General features: G+C 46.4%; 1 protein-coding gene across 2 annotated transcripts; it reads right to left on the bottom strand.

Annotated features, from left to right (window-relative positions):
- Positions 1-70: 70 nt before the first annotated feature.
- On the bottom strand, positions 71-11,815 carry TYMS (thymidylate synthetase). 2 transcript variants are annotated; one of them, XM_061169551.1, is made up of 7 exons: positions 11,520-11,815; positions 9,628-9,701; positions 7,060-7,234; positions 4,723-4,824; positions 3,814-3,989; positions 2,936-3,007; positions 71-582 (listed from the first exon to the last, which is right to left on the bottom strand). In XM_061169551.1, exons 1-7 carry the CDS (start codon positions 11,728-11,730, stop codon positions 445-447), a joined length of 948 nt encoding a protein of 315 aa, XP_061025534.1. In that variant the 5' UTR covers positions 11,731-11,815; the 3' UTR covers positions 71-444. The 2 variants fall into 2 exon arrangements, with proteins under 2 accessions (XP_061025534.1, XP_061025535.1); XM_061169552.1 differs by lacking the exon at positions 11,520-11,815 and adding an exon at positions 10,470-10,616.
- Between the last annotated feature and the right edge of the window lie 2,857 nt (positions 11,816-14,672).

Raw genomic sequence — 14,672 nt, 5'->3', positions numbered from 1 at the left:
AAAACATGAATGCAGAACATTATAGCAAGATATAAAACAAATATAACTATACATTCATAACCACACTAGGCATTATCATGACTGATGGTGTTATCCAGCTTGCTCCAATCTGGGGCAATAGTTATACATAATTCTTGAAATTCACTGACCATTTTCATAAAAACATTATGAAGTTTGAATTAAGAGTATATAAATTTTCTCTTTCCTGTCTTTATTCACAATCTCTACATTTACATACATCCTCAGTGAGTTACCCTAACTCCAGGTCTTTTATTACTAAGAGAACCAGCACAGTTCTATTTGCCAGTGGCAACATCCTTAAAAGTTAATGCATAACTGACTGATAGATCACCAACAGGTTTTGACCTAGTTCCTTCTCCTTTAGAGCAAAATGAACTTTCACCTAGGTGTAAATATCCTTCAAACAACTCCTTCAAAAGCACTCTAAACAGCCATTTCCATTTTAATAGTCGGGTGAGGATTGTAGCCTTCAATCTGAAAGTCTTCAGCCTTGAAGTCATCAATTTTCTCAACTTTTCGAAGGATTCTGAGCTTGGGGAAAGGCCTTGGTTCTCGCTGAAGCTAAAAACAACATAAGGCCATTATTTTGCCAGATCCATACAACCTGCTTTAATTTTGCTCCCTGTGTCCCTTCATGAAACAAATAACAGTATTTTACCAATGAAGTATCAATATTATTTTGCAGGGGAGGAATACTACAGATACCTTGTCCCCGGTTATTCAATGCTGCTGACCAATTCTCTCACCCATGTGGAGAGTGAAGGGTGTTCGGTAGAATCACATGGTGTCAGGAGCCTTGGTGGCTCACCAGGTTTAAGTCCTTATAATCGACTGCTCTTGGTAAATTTGTTCAAGACAGGGCCTAGTCTTTTACTTTAATAAAAAGTAGCTACAGAATGGTTACTTGAGTCCCTTGAACCCTAGCCCAACTGTCCCTGGCAGAAAGCGCAAGGAAGATGACACGTGTTGACAACTAACAGAAAGGGGTGCAAGCCAGGACTCCTGGGATGAACAGACAGCAGCAATGAGGACATGGACACAGGTCACGACCTCATAGTATTCCGTCCAGCATGACTGGAGCAGACTGCCAGAGAGGAGCATCTGGATGAGCCCTGGGTCACCCTCTAATCACAGCAGCCAAGCTCCTCAAAGACTTGCCAAACCCAGACCTAATCCAGAAGGGGCTAAAGGTTTTTGGTTTGAATTTTTTTCCTTGCAGTTCATTAAGCACACTCATACTTTTACTGCCATTTTAAATCATCCTTTGTTGGAAATACATAAGACATGACACCATAAAACGCCTAGAAGAGAACATAGGTAAAATATTCTGACATAAATTGTATCAATGTTTTCTTAGGTCAGTCTCCCAAAGCAATGGAAATAAAAACAAAAATAAACAAATGGGACCTAAACTAACTACAAGCTTTTGCATAGCAAAGGAAACCATAATCAAAACCAAAAGACAACCTACAGAATGGGAGAAAATATTTGCAAACAATGCAACAAACAATGGCTTAATTTCCAAAATATCCAAACAGCTCATACAACTCAACGACAAAAAAACAACCCAATCGAAAAATGGGCGGAAGACCTAAAGAGACATTTCTCCACAGAAACACAGATAGCCAATAGGCACATGAAAAGATGCTCAACATCGCTGATTATTACAGAAATGCAAATCAAAACTACAATGAAGTACTACCTCACACCAGTTAGAATGGCCATCATTAAAATGTCTACAAATAACAAATGCTGGAGAGGGTATGGAGAAAAGGGAAACCTCCTACACTGTTGGTGGGAATGTAAGTTGGTGCAGCCACTGTGGAAAATATGGAGGTTGCTCAGAAAATGGAAAATAATATTACCATATAATCCAGCAATCCCACTCCTGGGCATATATCCAGACAAAACTGTAATTCAAGGATACATGCACCTCTATGTTCATAGCAGCACTATTCACAATAGCCAAGACATGGAAACAAACTAAATGTCCATGGACAGATGAATGGATAAAGAAGATGTGATATATATATACAATGGAATACTACTCAGCCATAAAAAAGAATGAAATAATGCCACTTGCAGCAACATGGATGCAACTGGAGATTATCATACTAAGTGAAGTCAGAAAGGGAAAGGCCAATACCATGAGATATCACTCATATGTGAAATCTAAAATATGACAGAAATGAACCTATCTATGAAACAGAAACACGAACATAGAGAATAGACTGGTGGTTGCCAAGGTGGGGAAGGGGTGGGAGTTCAGGATTAGCAGATGCAAACTAGTATATATAAATGGATAAACAAGGTCCTACTGTATAGTACAGAGAACTATATTCAATATCCTGTGAAACCATAATGGAAAAGAATATGAAAAAAGAATGTATATACATGTATAACTGAGTCTGCTGTACAACAGTAATTAATACAACACTGTAAATCAACTATACTTCAATTAAAAAAACAACAAAAAACATCGAAAAAACAAATCCTTTGTTGGCTGCTATAACTTATGGAAGTGAACACAGACTTTTGAAAGTTCAGACCTAAGTACTGTATGTTAGCATAAAGCTAAGGGAAAATATTTGCATTTAAACACTCTTCCAAGTAAAAGAATGAATTAAATGCCACCTCTGGGAAGGTCCTAAACCTTCTGGTCCAAAGATGGCTCCTCCTCTCTGGTACTGGTACTTAATACTTCACAGCACGTGTCATGTAAAGTGTCTGTGGCCATTGAGGCCTGTCTGCCTTGTCCCTGCCTGCCCACCACCACCCGCAAACCTGGAAGCAGGTCCTCTTATCTCTGTCAGAGCACCGAGGAGAACACCTATTACAGGAGGGATGTTTTCCATATCGACCTTTTATCAAGGGAAGGTACCAAACCCCAAAGTGTGACAGATACATTTCTTACCTGAATTTTCAGCGGCTCAATGTGATTCAGGTAAATGTGTGCATCTCCCAAAGTGTGTACAAAGTCACCTGGCTAAACCCCACGGGAGAAAGCAGAACAGTAAATGCTTTAGTTTGAATTCCTTTAAAACACATCATGTAAAAACACATGATACAGAGTATGCAGACATCCCAAAGCTTTTCACAAGGAATTTAACCAGCGTCAATTTTGAGAAAAGTTGATTCATCAAAGTTATAATAAATAACCTATACGATCCCGTTAGTTTATACAGAGCAAAAGGACGGGAAAGCTCCGAGGAGGTTACAGAGTAAGCCAGTTAGTTCCTCATTTACATCTATCACATTTAAAGACTAATTGGAGACGAAATTCTCTGCAATTAGTTCTTCCACGTTACAGGATCTAAGAGCTCAGTGCTTGGGACTTCCCTGGTGGCACAGTGGTTAAGAATCCGCTTGCCAATGCAGGGGACACAGGTTTGAGCCCTGGTCTGGGAAGATCCCACATGCTGCGAAGCAACTAAGCCCGTGCGCCACAACTACTGAGCCTGCGCTCTAGAGCCTGCGAGCCACAACTACGGACCCCACGCGCCACTACTATTGAAGCCTGTGCGCCTAGAGCCCGCGCTCCGCAAAAGAGAAGCCACCGCAATGAGAAGCCCGCACACAGCAACAAAGAATAGCCCCCGCAACTAGAGAAAGCCCGCACACAGCAACAAAGAATAGCTCGCCGCAACTAGAGAAAGCCCGCGTGCAGCAACGAAGACCCAATGCAGCCAAAAATAAATAAATATAAATTAATTAATTTTTTAAAAAATCATTAAAAATAAGAGCTCAGTGCTTTAGTCTGGCAACAGCCGTTCCTCCCCGAGAGGAGCCCACCTTCAGGCCCGTGATGTGTGCGATCATGTAGGTGAGCAGGGCGTAGCTGGCGATGTTGAAGGGCACACCCAGGCCCATGTCTCCTGACCTCTGGTACAGCTGGCAGGACAGCTCACCGTTCACCACGTAGAACTGGCAAAGGGCATGGCACGGGGGTAGGGCCATGAGAGGGAGATCTGAGGAGCCAGCAGAGGAAAGTCAGGAGGGGCAGTGGTTTTAAAGAACACAGCTCTAGGCAAAGCGAAACAGAACCAACTCATACAGCGGAGATGGTGAGAAAGAGCCACTGGGCCAGTGACCCCCATGACCCTCACAGACCGTTCCAACCCCAGGGATGGCATAAGGCCAACAACAGAGACCTGTCCATCAATGTGAGACTTCTGTGGATGCACGCTGACAACTGAAGCCATGCTCTCCCATCCGAGCTGAAATGAATTACTTGTGCTACCACCATGGCACCAAACCACAAGTATAGGAGGAATGAATTCATTTGCAGGGGCCACAGGATATTGGCCACTCAGGCACACCCTCCCATATTCAAAATCTCTATCATAAATGCAAATATTCCACTCTGGGTATTTAGTACACCTTGGTAGAGTTTAGTTTTACAATGTAATTGTTTAAAATGTTCTTAATAGTGAGGGGGAGGTGATCTGAAATTCCATCTGCCCCAATTTAAAATGTTAAAATTTTCATGTGTATTTTTATAGGCAATTTAAAGCCCATAAAATACAAATTTCATCTGGGCCCAACCTCACCCTCTGAAGGTGAAAATGGGACCACGTGTGACATGGCCAGGGTCACAGGGGCAGCCGGGCAGCCTGAAGCAGTTCCCAGGACCACCTCCCGCCTGCTGCCTCTGCAGGAGGTACAGTTAAGACATGGCAGGGTGACTGGGATGCAATCAACCTCTTGGATTCCAAGCACACAGGATGATTCTTCTGTCGTCAGGGTTGGTTTTGATTGTGTCAATCACTTTTTGCAGTTGATCTACTCCTTGATCTGAATAATCTGCAGAATTGGCAAAAAGAGAGAACACCTCACACGTGAATCACAGCATCCCATGAGAGGGTCTCAGAGGTCATCGACCACACTGTCCTCCCACGGCCTCCCCTGGCCCACAGTTACACGATAGCCAATGAACAATACAAATGTCTCATATTTCGTCGGGTTATATTGAGTCTTGGCTCCTAGGTCTGTCCTCTGGAACCATAACAATGTCTGTTTCTTACCTACTTAAGAGTCCTTTAAATACTTGGCCGTGGTGCCCCTTCCCCCCCCTCCTCCTATCGCTAACCTTCTTCAGCCTCAACTATCTGTTTCTTCCAGTGGTCCCCACAGGACGCAGTCTCTATACCATCAACCAATCTTGTCACGCTCCACTGCCAGGCACAGGGCTGGATCTTCACTGATTTACCCTACCATACACGGTCCAACTAACAGAGGACGAGAATTCCTTTTTGTCATCTAGACACTATCCTTCCAACACTCCCACCTAAAACTACAATTTAACAGACAAATACCTACTGACTGTAAATATCAGGAAACCTCTAATTATTATACCACCTTATACTTCTGTCCCATTTCTGGTCTCTGGACTTTAAGTCCCTGCCTCCTTCTGAAATGAACTGGAAGCCAAGATGTGCAGAGCTTCACAGCCCTCTGGTTAAACTTCCACTTATTGGAGTCAGACTATGCTCCAGTCCAGTAGTTCTAAATTTGGGGAAGAAAGTCCTGTCACCATCACAGTTCCAGAAAAGTAATATCAAAGATTTAAAAAAAGATGAACTGTGAAGGAACAGTTCTGTATCTTGATTGTGGTGGTGGTTACATAAATCTACAGGTGCTAAAATTGCACACAAATTTATAAAGCTGGAGAAATCTGGTAAGTGCTGTGGGTTTTACAAATGTTAATTTATGTGAGAGGTTACTTTTTTGGGCAATTTCCTGTGAACCTATAATTATTTCAGGGTAAAAATTAAAAACAAAACAAAAACTCTTGTGCTGAAATCCAACAGCTAAGCGTTCATACAACTCTCAACTAAGGCCATAATTTCATCAGGTCCCTCAAGGAAGAATAAATAATTGAACACGAGGCAGGATTTAAGGCACAATTAAGCCAGGGGTGTAGCCTCACATCCTGAGGATGTCCTAGGACGGAAGCTACATTCTAACAACAGAAAGACCATTCACCTGCAGAGAAATTGTTTGGCCCACAGAGCATTTTTTTTGGTGTGTGGCAAAATTTATATAACATTAAGTTGACCATTTTAACCATTTTAAAGTGTGCAGTCGGTGGCGTTAAGTACATTCCCAATGCTGTGCAACCATCACCACTATCCATTCTAGATCATCTTCATTTTCCGAAACTGAAATTCTGTACCCATTAAACAACTCCCCATCCACTTTTGGTCTCTGTGAATTTGCCTATTTCAGGTTGGCATGGCATTTTGAACTTACCAAAGTTGTCAACATTCCAAAGACTTAGGCTTTTATTGAAGAACCCGACGACATCAGGCCCAAATCCCTCCAGCTGGCTAGAGCTGAGGTGTGACTGTCCCCTTTAGATGGCACATGCTTTCCACGTAACTGGTTTTTGCCCAGCCAGCAAACTGTTACTTCCTGTGTGTATGCACATGTGTAGCGTGCGCACACGCACACACACACACCCCGAGGTAGGCATTTGCTTTTGCAACCCCTGAACTAGGGATGGGGGGACAGGAAGGGTCAAAGGACCTGGACTGGATTCTGTGACACTCAGCAAGTGGAGCCACCAAGTGACAGAGGAGGGTGGGTGTCCGGGGTGAGATGTTTCACCTTCCTCCATCCCACCAGGACGGGGAGGAGAGGGTGACCAGAGACCGGTCCCCGGCACCACTACAGTGTGCTGGGCAGCTCAGTCTTTAAAAGGGGAGATCAAGGCCGCCACAGGGCAATCCCTGGGACTCTTGTCCCCCAGATGAACTTCCAACCCTACGCCCAACACAGTGACCAACCACCAACCGGGTCACTATCTGCTGATGAACAAGGTATGGAAGGTGCTAAGGCCCAGCAAGTGCTAACCACCCTGCTGTGATCTGATCTGATCCTCCACCTGAATCTGAAGCAGCCCCTCACAAGGTCCAAGTTATACATCCACTTCCCCATCACTGGCTCCCTATCCCCCAGGCTTCACTTGCAACAATGGAACAAACTCAGGCTGTGAGAGGTACTCAGGAAATCTGAGGCCCCACTCCGTCTCCTCACCTGAACCCATATTTTTGTATTCGGCCCCAAAATGCCTCCACTGAAAGCCATAAACTGGGCCTAAATCCCCTTCTGCTCTGGTGGAGAATCCCAGGCTGTCCAAGAAGTCTCGGGACCCATTGGCATCCCAGATTTTCACTCCCTTGGAAGACAGCTCCTTAGCGTTTGTGGATCCCTGGAGGAGATGGGAGAGAGCAGTATCCAGTGAATTCTGTGCCATCAGAGTCGATCCCCCAAAAGCCTCCCCGCTGTGGGCCTGTGCTGACAGGGGACAGCACCTGACACATCCCATCATTAAGCAGGTTGGTCCCAGTTCAAACTTTCTGAGGGCCCCCAGGATGGTCCAATCCTTCTTTGCAATCACGATCTCAAATCTTTTTTCCTATTCCCCTCAACTAAAATCCGAAACACCTCCAAGTCCTTTAATTACTTCCATCTCATCTGACAGTTTTGTGTTTCTTAACTAAATGTGTTCTGTGTCTAAGTGTGATGCCCCAGGATGAATCTAATGCCTCATGTGCAATCTGTTTGGTGTATCTTAGACCTGGTATATCGGATATTTCCACAGATTGGCCTAATCAGTCTTAGCTTTTCTGGCAAATACGTCAGTCATACATCTTACAAGTGCCACTATCAAGTCATGTTTACCCCCAACCTATACTTGCAAAGTTAAGGTGTGGGTTTTGGGGGTTTTTTTTTTGGTGCCAAGTACAAGCTTTATGTTCCTCTTATATAGATTTTATCTCATTAGATTTGGCCCATGTCATCCTAACCTGTATCCTGATGGTGCATCCAGGTCAAGGACAGACCCCACTGGCCTCTGGGTATGATACACTGTAAGGTTCCAAGCAAGGCTATGAGGCCACACACGCCTGGGCCCCATGCCCGCCCTCTCCTCCTTTCTCTGACCAGCTTCCTGACCCCTCTAGCCTCACCATCTGCACCCAAAAAAGAGCACAGCAGTAATAACCACCACCCATATTACTGTGAGTAGAAAATACAAGCAAAACGCTTGGCACTCAACCCAATATTAACTATTGCACAGACCATACGTCTCCATATTGCCCAAAGATCCCAGCTGAAGTGCAGGTACACTCTGACCCCTGTATGTTTTTGTTTTTTTTTTTTTGCGCCACACAGCACGTGGAACTTCCTCGACCAAGGGTCGAACCCGTGCCCCCTGCAGTGGAAGCACGGAGTCTTAACCACTGGACCACCAGGGAAGTCCCTAATTCCTGTATTTTTGAGTCACCCATGGAGTGATGATCAGAGGTGAGTCTGATGTGTTCCTGACAAGGATTTATTAGAATCCTGCACTCAAGCTTTAAGATAAAACAAGCGAATACATTTTATTTCTGAGCATCTCAGTTCCTCCCTTTCTGTCACTGAGTTTGTATTAATTTTTTTTCATTTCCAACAACTCATTTCTTGACCTTTCGCATGTGGCTTCAAAAGTCTCCCTTCCCATCCATTCAGACTGGGCTCTAGCTGCTTTACAAACGTCCTCTTCTGAGACATGCACTGATGTATTTGGAAGTAGAAGCTCGCTGTCTGTTGAGATGGGCCAATGCAGAAGAAAATACCCCGAGAATACAGAACTAAGGGAGACTGGATTGAATCCAAATCTAAACCTTTTCTAAAAGGTGTTAAGAGGTCTTGGGCCTGCTTTGGCCCAAGACAGTACAAGCCACATAAGTGCCCTGTAGAAGGGATCCCAACCTCTAGCCCAGCCCAGAACAGAGCCCATTTCCTCAGGTACCCTGTGACCAGCGTTGGCCAGAATATCACTGGTCTGAACCAGGAGATGGAGCGAGGGGAAGCCCAGGTGTGGCTGCTGCCCATCATCACGGCACTCTAGCTTGTTACTCGAGAGACCCTTCCAGCTTATCCCAACATGAGAGCACAGCTGGGGTCTATATTAAGTGATCACTCCATGTTGAGTGCCTACTGTGTGGCAGGCCGTGTCTCAGGGGATGCAACAGCGGACAAGAGAAATTCTCTGCCGTCGTGGAGCTTCTAATACTTTTCTAAATTTTAAAAAAATTTTTACTTATTTTTAAATATATTTTCATTTTAAAAATTTTATTTATTTGATTGTCTGCCTTTCCCCTTGAAGGGGGTAAAGGGAGAGGGCAGACCTTATACATAAGATATTTCTCTGTAGAGAAAACAAAGGAGGGGTGGGAGGAGAGGGTGGGGAGGTAATCACAGTTTTAGATCCGAGGCAGGGAAAGCTCACTGAGCAGAGACTTGAGGGTGAGGGAGCGAGTCATGCTACACGGAGCAGGTTCCAGGGAGCAGGACCAGCGGGTGCCCGGGCCCTAGGTGGGAATGTCCCGGTGTGCGCGAAGATCAGCAAGGAGGCCAGGATGGGAGGAGCAGGGTGAGCGGGACTCTGGCTGAGGCCAGAGCTGAGACAGGATGGTAAGGACCTTGGCTCCTACTGAATGAAATGGGAGCCACTAAGGGCTTTCGGCCGAGGAGTGACATGATGTGACTTTTAAAAGGATCCTGCTGATGCTGTACTGAGAACAGATTATTGATTTCCAATAGCAGCAACTTCTTTACCTTGATAAACCACAGCAACTCCTCCAAAACACCCTTCCAGAAAACACGTTTGGTTGTCAGCAGAGGAAATTCATCTGGAAAACAAAGTTTATCGTATAATATCAAGATGGGAAAACAGAACATGCCATCCAACTTTCTCTGTAAAAGCAAACTGCTCAGGACATAAGGCCCTGGAGTGACCCCAGAGCAGCTGGAAAACCACAACCTCTGCCACGTGGGCACCCCCGGATCAGAGTGGAGCTCCCAAGGCTGTAGCCCCAAGTCAGTGACACAATTCAGACTGAGACCACCCTCCTGTGCCCCTTGACCACCAGACACAGGAATTCCACACAGTGATTTGGGGCAGGGGACAGCCAGGGATGCCCGTGTGCACAGAGAAAGAGCTACCACCCACTACCTGGTTAGCATGAACCTTTCACAGAGGTGCGAAGACAACACATAGAATGTGACCTAGGACAAAGCCTGAAGGCTCCTATTCCATGATTATCCTGCCAGGGATAACTTGCTCAAGACCAGGGGATAGTAGATACTGCCCTGGCCCAAACTGAATAGTTTCTAGATATTCACAAAGAAAATTAACCTCTATTTTTTTAAGTGTAATAAAAATAGTTACCTGTTTAAACACTTGATATGCATGATCCTGTTTGATCCTCAAAACAACCCTCCTTGAGGCTCCATTATGACCTCCCTTTTTACAGACACCAGGAGGTAATACATAAGTTTGCGTCAAGCAATAGAGAAAACTGTAAAAGCTTCTCTCTAAATTTGGTACCTATTCAGTCGACATTATCACTTGTACAGGTGATACTCAAGTAACAAGAAGAGATTCTTCAAGTACCTACTTTCCTCCATTTTGAGGATGATTTCCTCCATTTTGAGCACATGGGGAAGCTGAAGATGGGAGAAGTTAAGCCATTTGCCAAAGGTCTAAGCAGAGGGGCGGGAGGAGAAACGAGGTCTGTGGCTCCCCGGAGGCCACTGCGCTGGAGCTGCAGGAAGGTGGATCCCTCAGCTCAGACGAAACCCCCTAAGCTGTACAAGCCACATCGGCCACTGCAGCCCCGTATTTTCCAGTCTCTCAAATGGGTGCGCGGCGGAGGGTTTCTCCCCTGACCTGGGTCAATCTGCTTCACCAACAGTTGGTCTCCCCCCCTCACAACCGCCCTCCACACCTGTTTCAACTTTCGTCCGGTGCTGACCCCCATCCCGCCCCTCTGTCCCCTGAAAGCCCGACCCTAACAACCCCCTAGACACACTTCTTCCCAGGAGCCACCCTGTTTTAAAGACAAAGACAAATAAATATGAACTCCTACTCGGACTCTCGCGTTCCTGTTTCAAGGTTTAAGACGAAAGCTGGTTCGCGGGACCAGATGGCAAAACTGTCGTGAACCGCAAGTTCCCGCCCCTGCTTTTCAGCTCTCTCCTCCCAACGCGGCCCCGCCCACGTCAAATTCGCTCCAATTTTTAAAAACTTTGCAATAGCGGAACAGCAGACGCGGAGGGAAGAGGAGGGGCAGAAAAGGGGCCCTCCAGGCAAGGCCCCGGTCAAGCCCGAGCAGATCCTCTCCCACCCTCTAATCTGGGGCAAACGCTGCAGGATCGCGCCCGCTTTGGGGAGACAGCATAACTGGGTGATTAAGAGCCAGAGGACCCGGTTTTACCTCCCACCTCTGTCCCTCCAGTCCGTGTGAGCCTACGCAAGTCATCTCTCTAATCCGAGCCTCAGTTTCGGCGTCTGCAAAGTGAGGCCAAGGCCGCTTCCCCTCTTCGCGGGGTTGAGGTTGACTAAACGCCGACCGCGGGGCCCGGCCTGTCTGGAACGCTCTCCCCACCGCAGCTCCGCTCGCACCGGGCGCGCCCGCCCTCCCGCCCCCGTGGCGCGTCCGCCTCACCTCTCAGGCTGTAGCGCGCCTGCATGCCGAACACCGACAGGGTGCCGGTGCCCGTGCGGTCATCCTTCCGAAAGCCGCAGCGGAGGATGTGCTCGATCTGCCCCAAGTACTGCAGCTCCCCGTGCGGCGGCGGCGGCCGCGACTCGGCGCCCTGCTCTTGCGCGGCGGGCGGCGACGTCAAGCGCGGCAGCTCGGAGCCGGCGGCGGGCATAGCGCGGCAAAGAGCGCGGCAAAGGGCGCGGCAGCGGGAACAGGACTGCAGCGGGCGAGGCGGCCCAACGCTTTCAACGGTCCTCTTTTCCCGCCGCCGCTCCTGAGACTCCGCCTCTTCCGGTGACATAGGCCCCGCCCCGAGCCCTCGGGGCCCCGCCCCGCGCGTCCCAGGGGCGCGCTGGGCCGCCAGCTGCGACCGCGATCGCTTTCCCGAATCGCGTAACCTTTATGGCATTTTAAAAGTCAAGAACCTTTGGCCTAGAAGGAAATCCTAAAGCTGTATCTTGGTGCGTTGCCTGAGACAGGACGCTCTCGTTGGAAAGATTCGGGGTCGACCGCGCCTTTCGGTGATCAAGGGGACCCTGAAACAATTTACACGTGTTCGTGCAATCGAAAAACAAACAAAACCCTGTTGTTTGAGGTGTTTCCTACAACTGAGGGGGCTGCTGCAAGTGATTTGCATTTCCATTTTCCCCCATCCTCACTCAAGGCCGGCAGCTGGAGCAAATAGAATAAGGCAGCTTTTTTACTTGATTAATAACAGGCAGCCGTTTTGTTTTGAATACCAAATTTTTCAGTTTTAGTGAAACGTTTATAATATAAACACTGGTGGGTAGAAAATATTTGATAATGAGTTTAAAAGGTACTAATACATGTACATGCAACAGCAGTCTTTTGAATCACCTGTTTATTGAGCACATAGTAGATGCTCAATAAATTTCTTGATGTCCCTGCGTCTAGGGTTACCAAGAAGGAGATGTGGGCCCACTCTGAAACATACTAAACACTATTTCTTTCCATTCAATAAAGTCGATGGTTTTTCTTTTTTCTCCCCCCTCCCCCCCCACTCAACTTTATTGTCTGTGCGAGATTCTGGAATCTTTCTGCTAAAGGGCACTTCTCAAACTCAAGGTTAAAATTTTTGTAACAGGAAAACATTCTGGGAGGAGATAAATATCTTTCACCTGCAGCTCTGCCTAATCTGCTCGGCAAAAACAATGTTACATTTGTGTTTTCTTTTGGGTGGAATGTTTTTGCTGTTTGGTGGTATGAGTGCTCACAAAGGGTAAACTGAAATGCACTGGATAGCAGATGTTTTAGATATATTTAATCTATTAAACCTATCTAATCCGTCACCTGCTAGGCTGGCCTTTCCCAGGTCAACTAGATTCATCCTTCCCCTCTCCCAGCACCTTCCTCATCCCACCCCCCCACGCCCACACCAGTGTAATAATAGTATTAAAAGGTCACCTGTATCTGCTTTGGGGATGATGGCCGTCCTGTGTTGCGCTGTACTGCTTGGATGGGGTGGATGGAGTGGACGTGGTGGCTGTCTCCAGACGCGGTGGGCTTTTTTTCTGATGGTCATTTGGGCAGAGACTGCTCTGTGGGAAACCTGAACTCAGAAAACAGGCTTTAGACAGGGATGGGGACTCACGTTGTCTGCCTTAGCTCGAGAGCGCCCCTGGGTGTGAGAAGCTAAAATGCGGTGTGGAGGTGCAGTCTTCGCTGCGAGGGATCGTCCCGCACGTTAATTACCGCAGGGCTGTAGGTGCCTGCGCAAGGCCAACTAAATGCAGATAGATACTCCCCCAACCCCAAGCCGAGCAAAAGTGTCTCCACACATTCCCAACCATGTGCCTGGTCCCAGGCTGAAAATCTCCCAGATTACCTAGTTGCAGCTACTCTGTTTATTTCCCTTTTGTTATTTTGAGCTGAGTTTAATTGTTCCAATAGAATATCACTTGTACCACAGGGTGAATCTTGGGACACAAGTGTAGACTCCCCCGCCTGCGTGGAGACTCCTCTTCCATTGTAGTACTTGGAGGACCTTGGTTTGATGATAATGGAGAGAGAACGGTTTCCTTCCCGGTTGCTGCTCCATAAACGAATGATCCTCTCAGACAAGGGTATTATTCATTCATTCATTCATCCAACAGCGTTTACATCATAGTGCCTACCACGAGTCACCAAGGAGCAGGATAGACAAGGTCACTCTCACAGAACTGACACTCTAGCCTAGAGGAGCAATTCGTAAGTCTGAGAACAAGACATCTGCAGAGCGACAAGTGCTATGATGATTACATAACCGGGTTCAGAGAGACCACTTTAGATCCCACCATCAGGTGAGGCCTCCCTGAGGAGGTCACATCTGAGCTGAGACCTAAATAGTGAGAAGAAACCAGCAGGGGATGATCTGGGGAAAGAGCATTCTAACCTCGAATGCATTATACCAGCAGCTTTCACAACACTCACATCTGTAAAAACGCAAAATAAGGATGATATTGATGCTGAATCCTATCTCATTCTAGGAAGAAATAACTATTAATGGATCCATTAACTTACTGGGGGAAAAAAAAGCTTTTTCTTCTCATTGAGAGATCTATTTGTTAAAAATTTCACTGTTTATGTTTAATAGCCATAGAAATGTGTAATATATTTATTTTGATCAATTATGTACAATAAATTACAATAACAATCCAGAATGAATATTTGATACCTAGATTTTTGTGTCCCAGGAAATTTTTAATTTTCAAAATTTAAAAATATTGGGCTTCCCTGGTGGCGCAGTGTTTGAGAATCTGCCTGCCAATGCAGGGGACACGGGTTCGAGCCCTGGTCTGGGAAGATCCCGCGTGCCGCGGAGTAGCTGGGCCCGTGAGCCACAACTACTGAGCCTGCGCGTCTGGAGCCTGTGCTCCGCAACAAGAGAGGCCGCAATAATGAGAGGACCGCGCACCGCGATGAAGAGTGGCCCCCGCTCGCCGCAACTGGAGAAAGCCCTCGCACAGAAACGAAGACCCAACACAGCCATAAATAAATAAATAAATAAACCCAAAGTTAAAAAAAAAAAAATTTAAAAATATTTACATTTTATTGATCAATAAAGATGTTTAAGCATAAAATATATTACATTAGAATAAAATTCTCTGAAGAAAA

The sequence above is a fragment of the Eubalaena glacialis genome, chromosome 15, assembly GCF_028564815.1.
Source record: "Eubalaena glacialis isolate mEubGla1 chromosome 15, mEubGla1.1.hap2.+ XY, whole genome shotgun sequence".
NCBI classification, from domain to species: domain Eukaryota; kingdom Metazoa; phylum Chordata; class Mammalia; order Artiodactyla; family Balaenidae; genus Eubalaena; species Eubalaena glacialis.
This window is presented reverse-complemented; position numbering and strand designations above follow the sequence as displayed.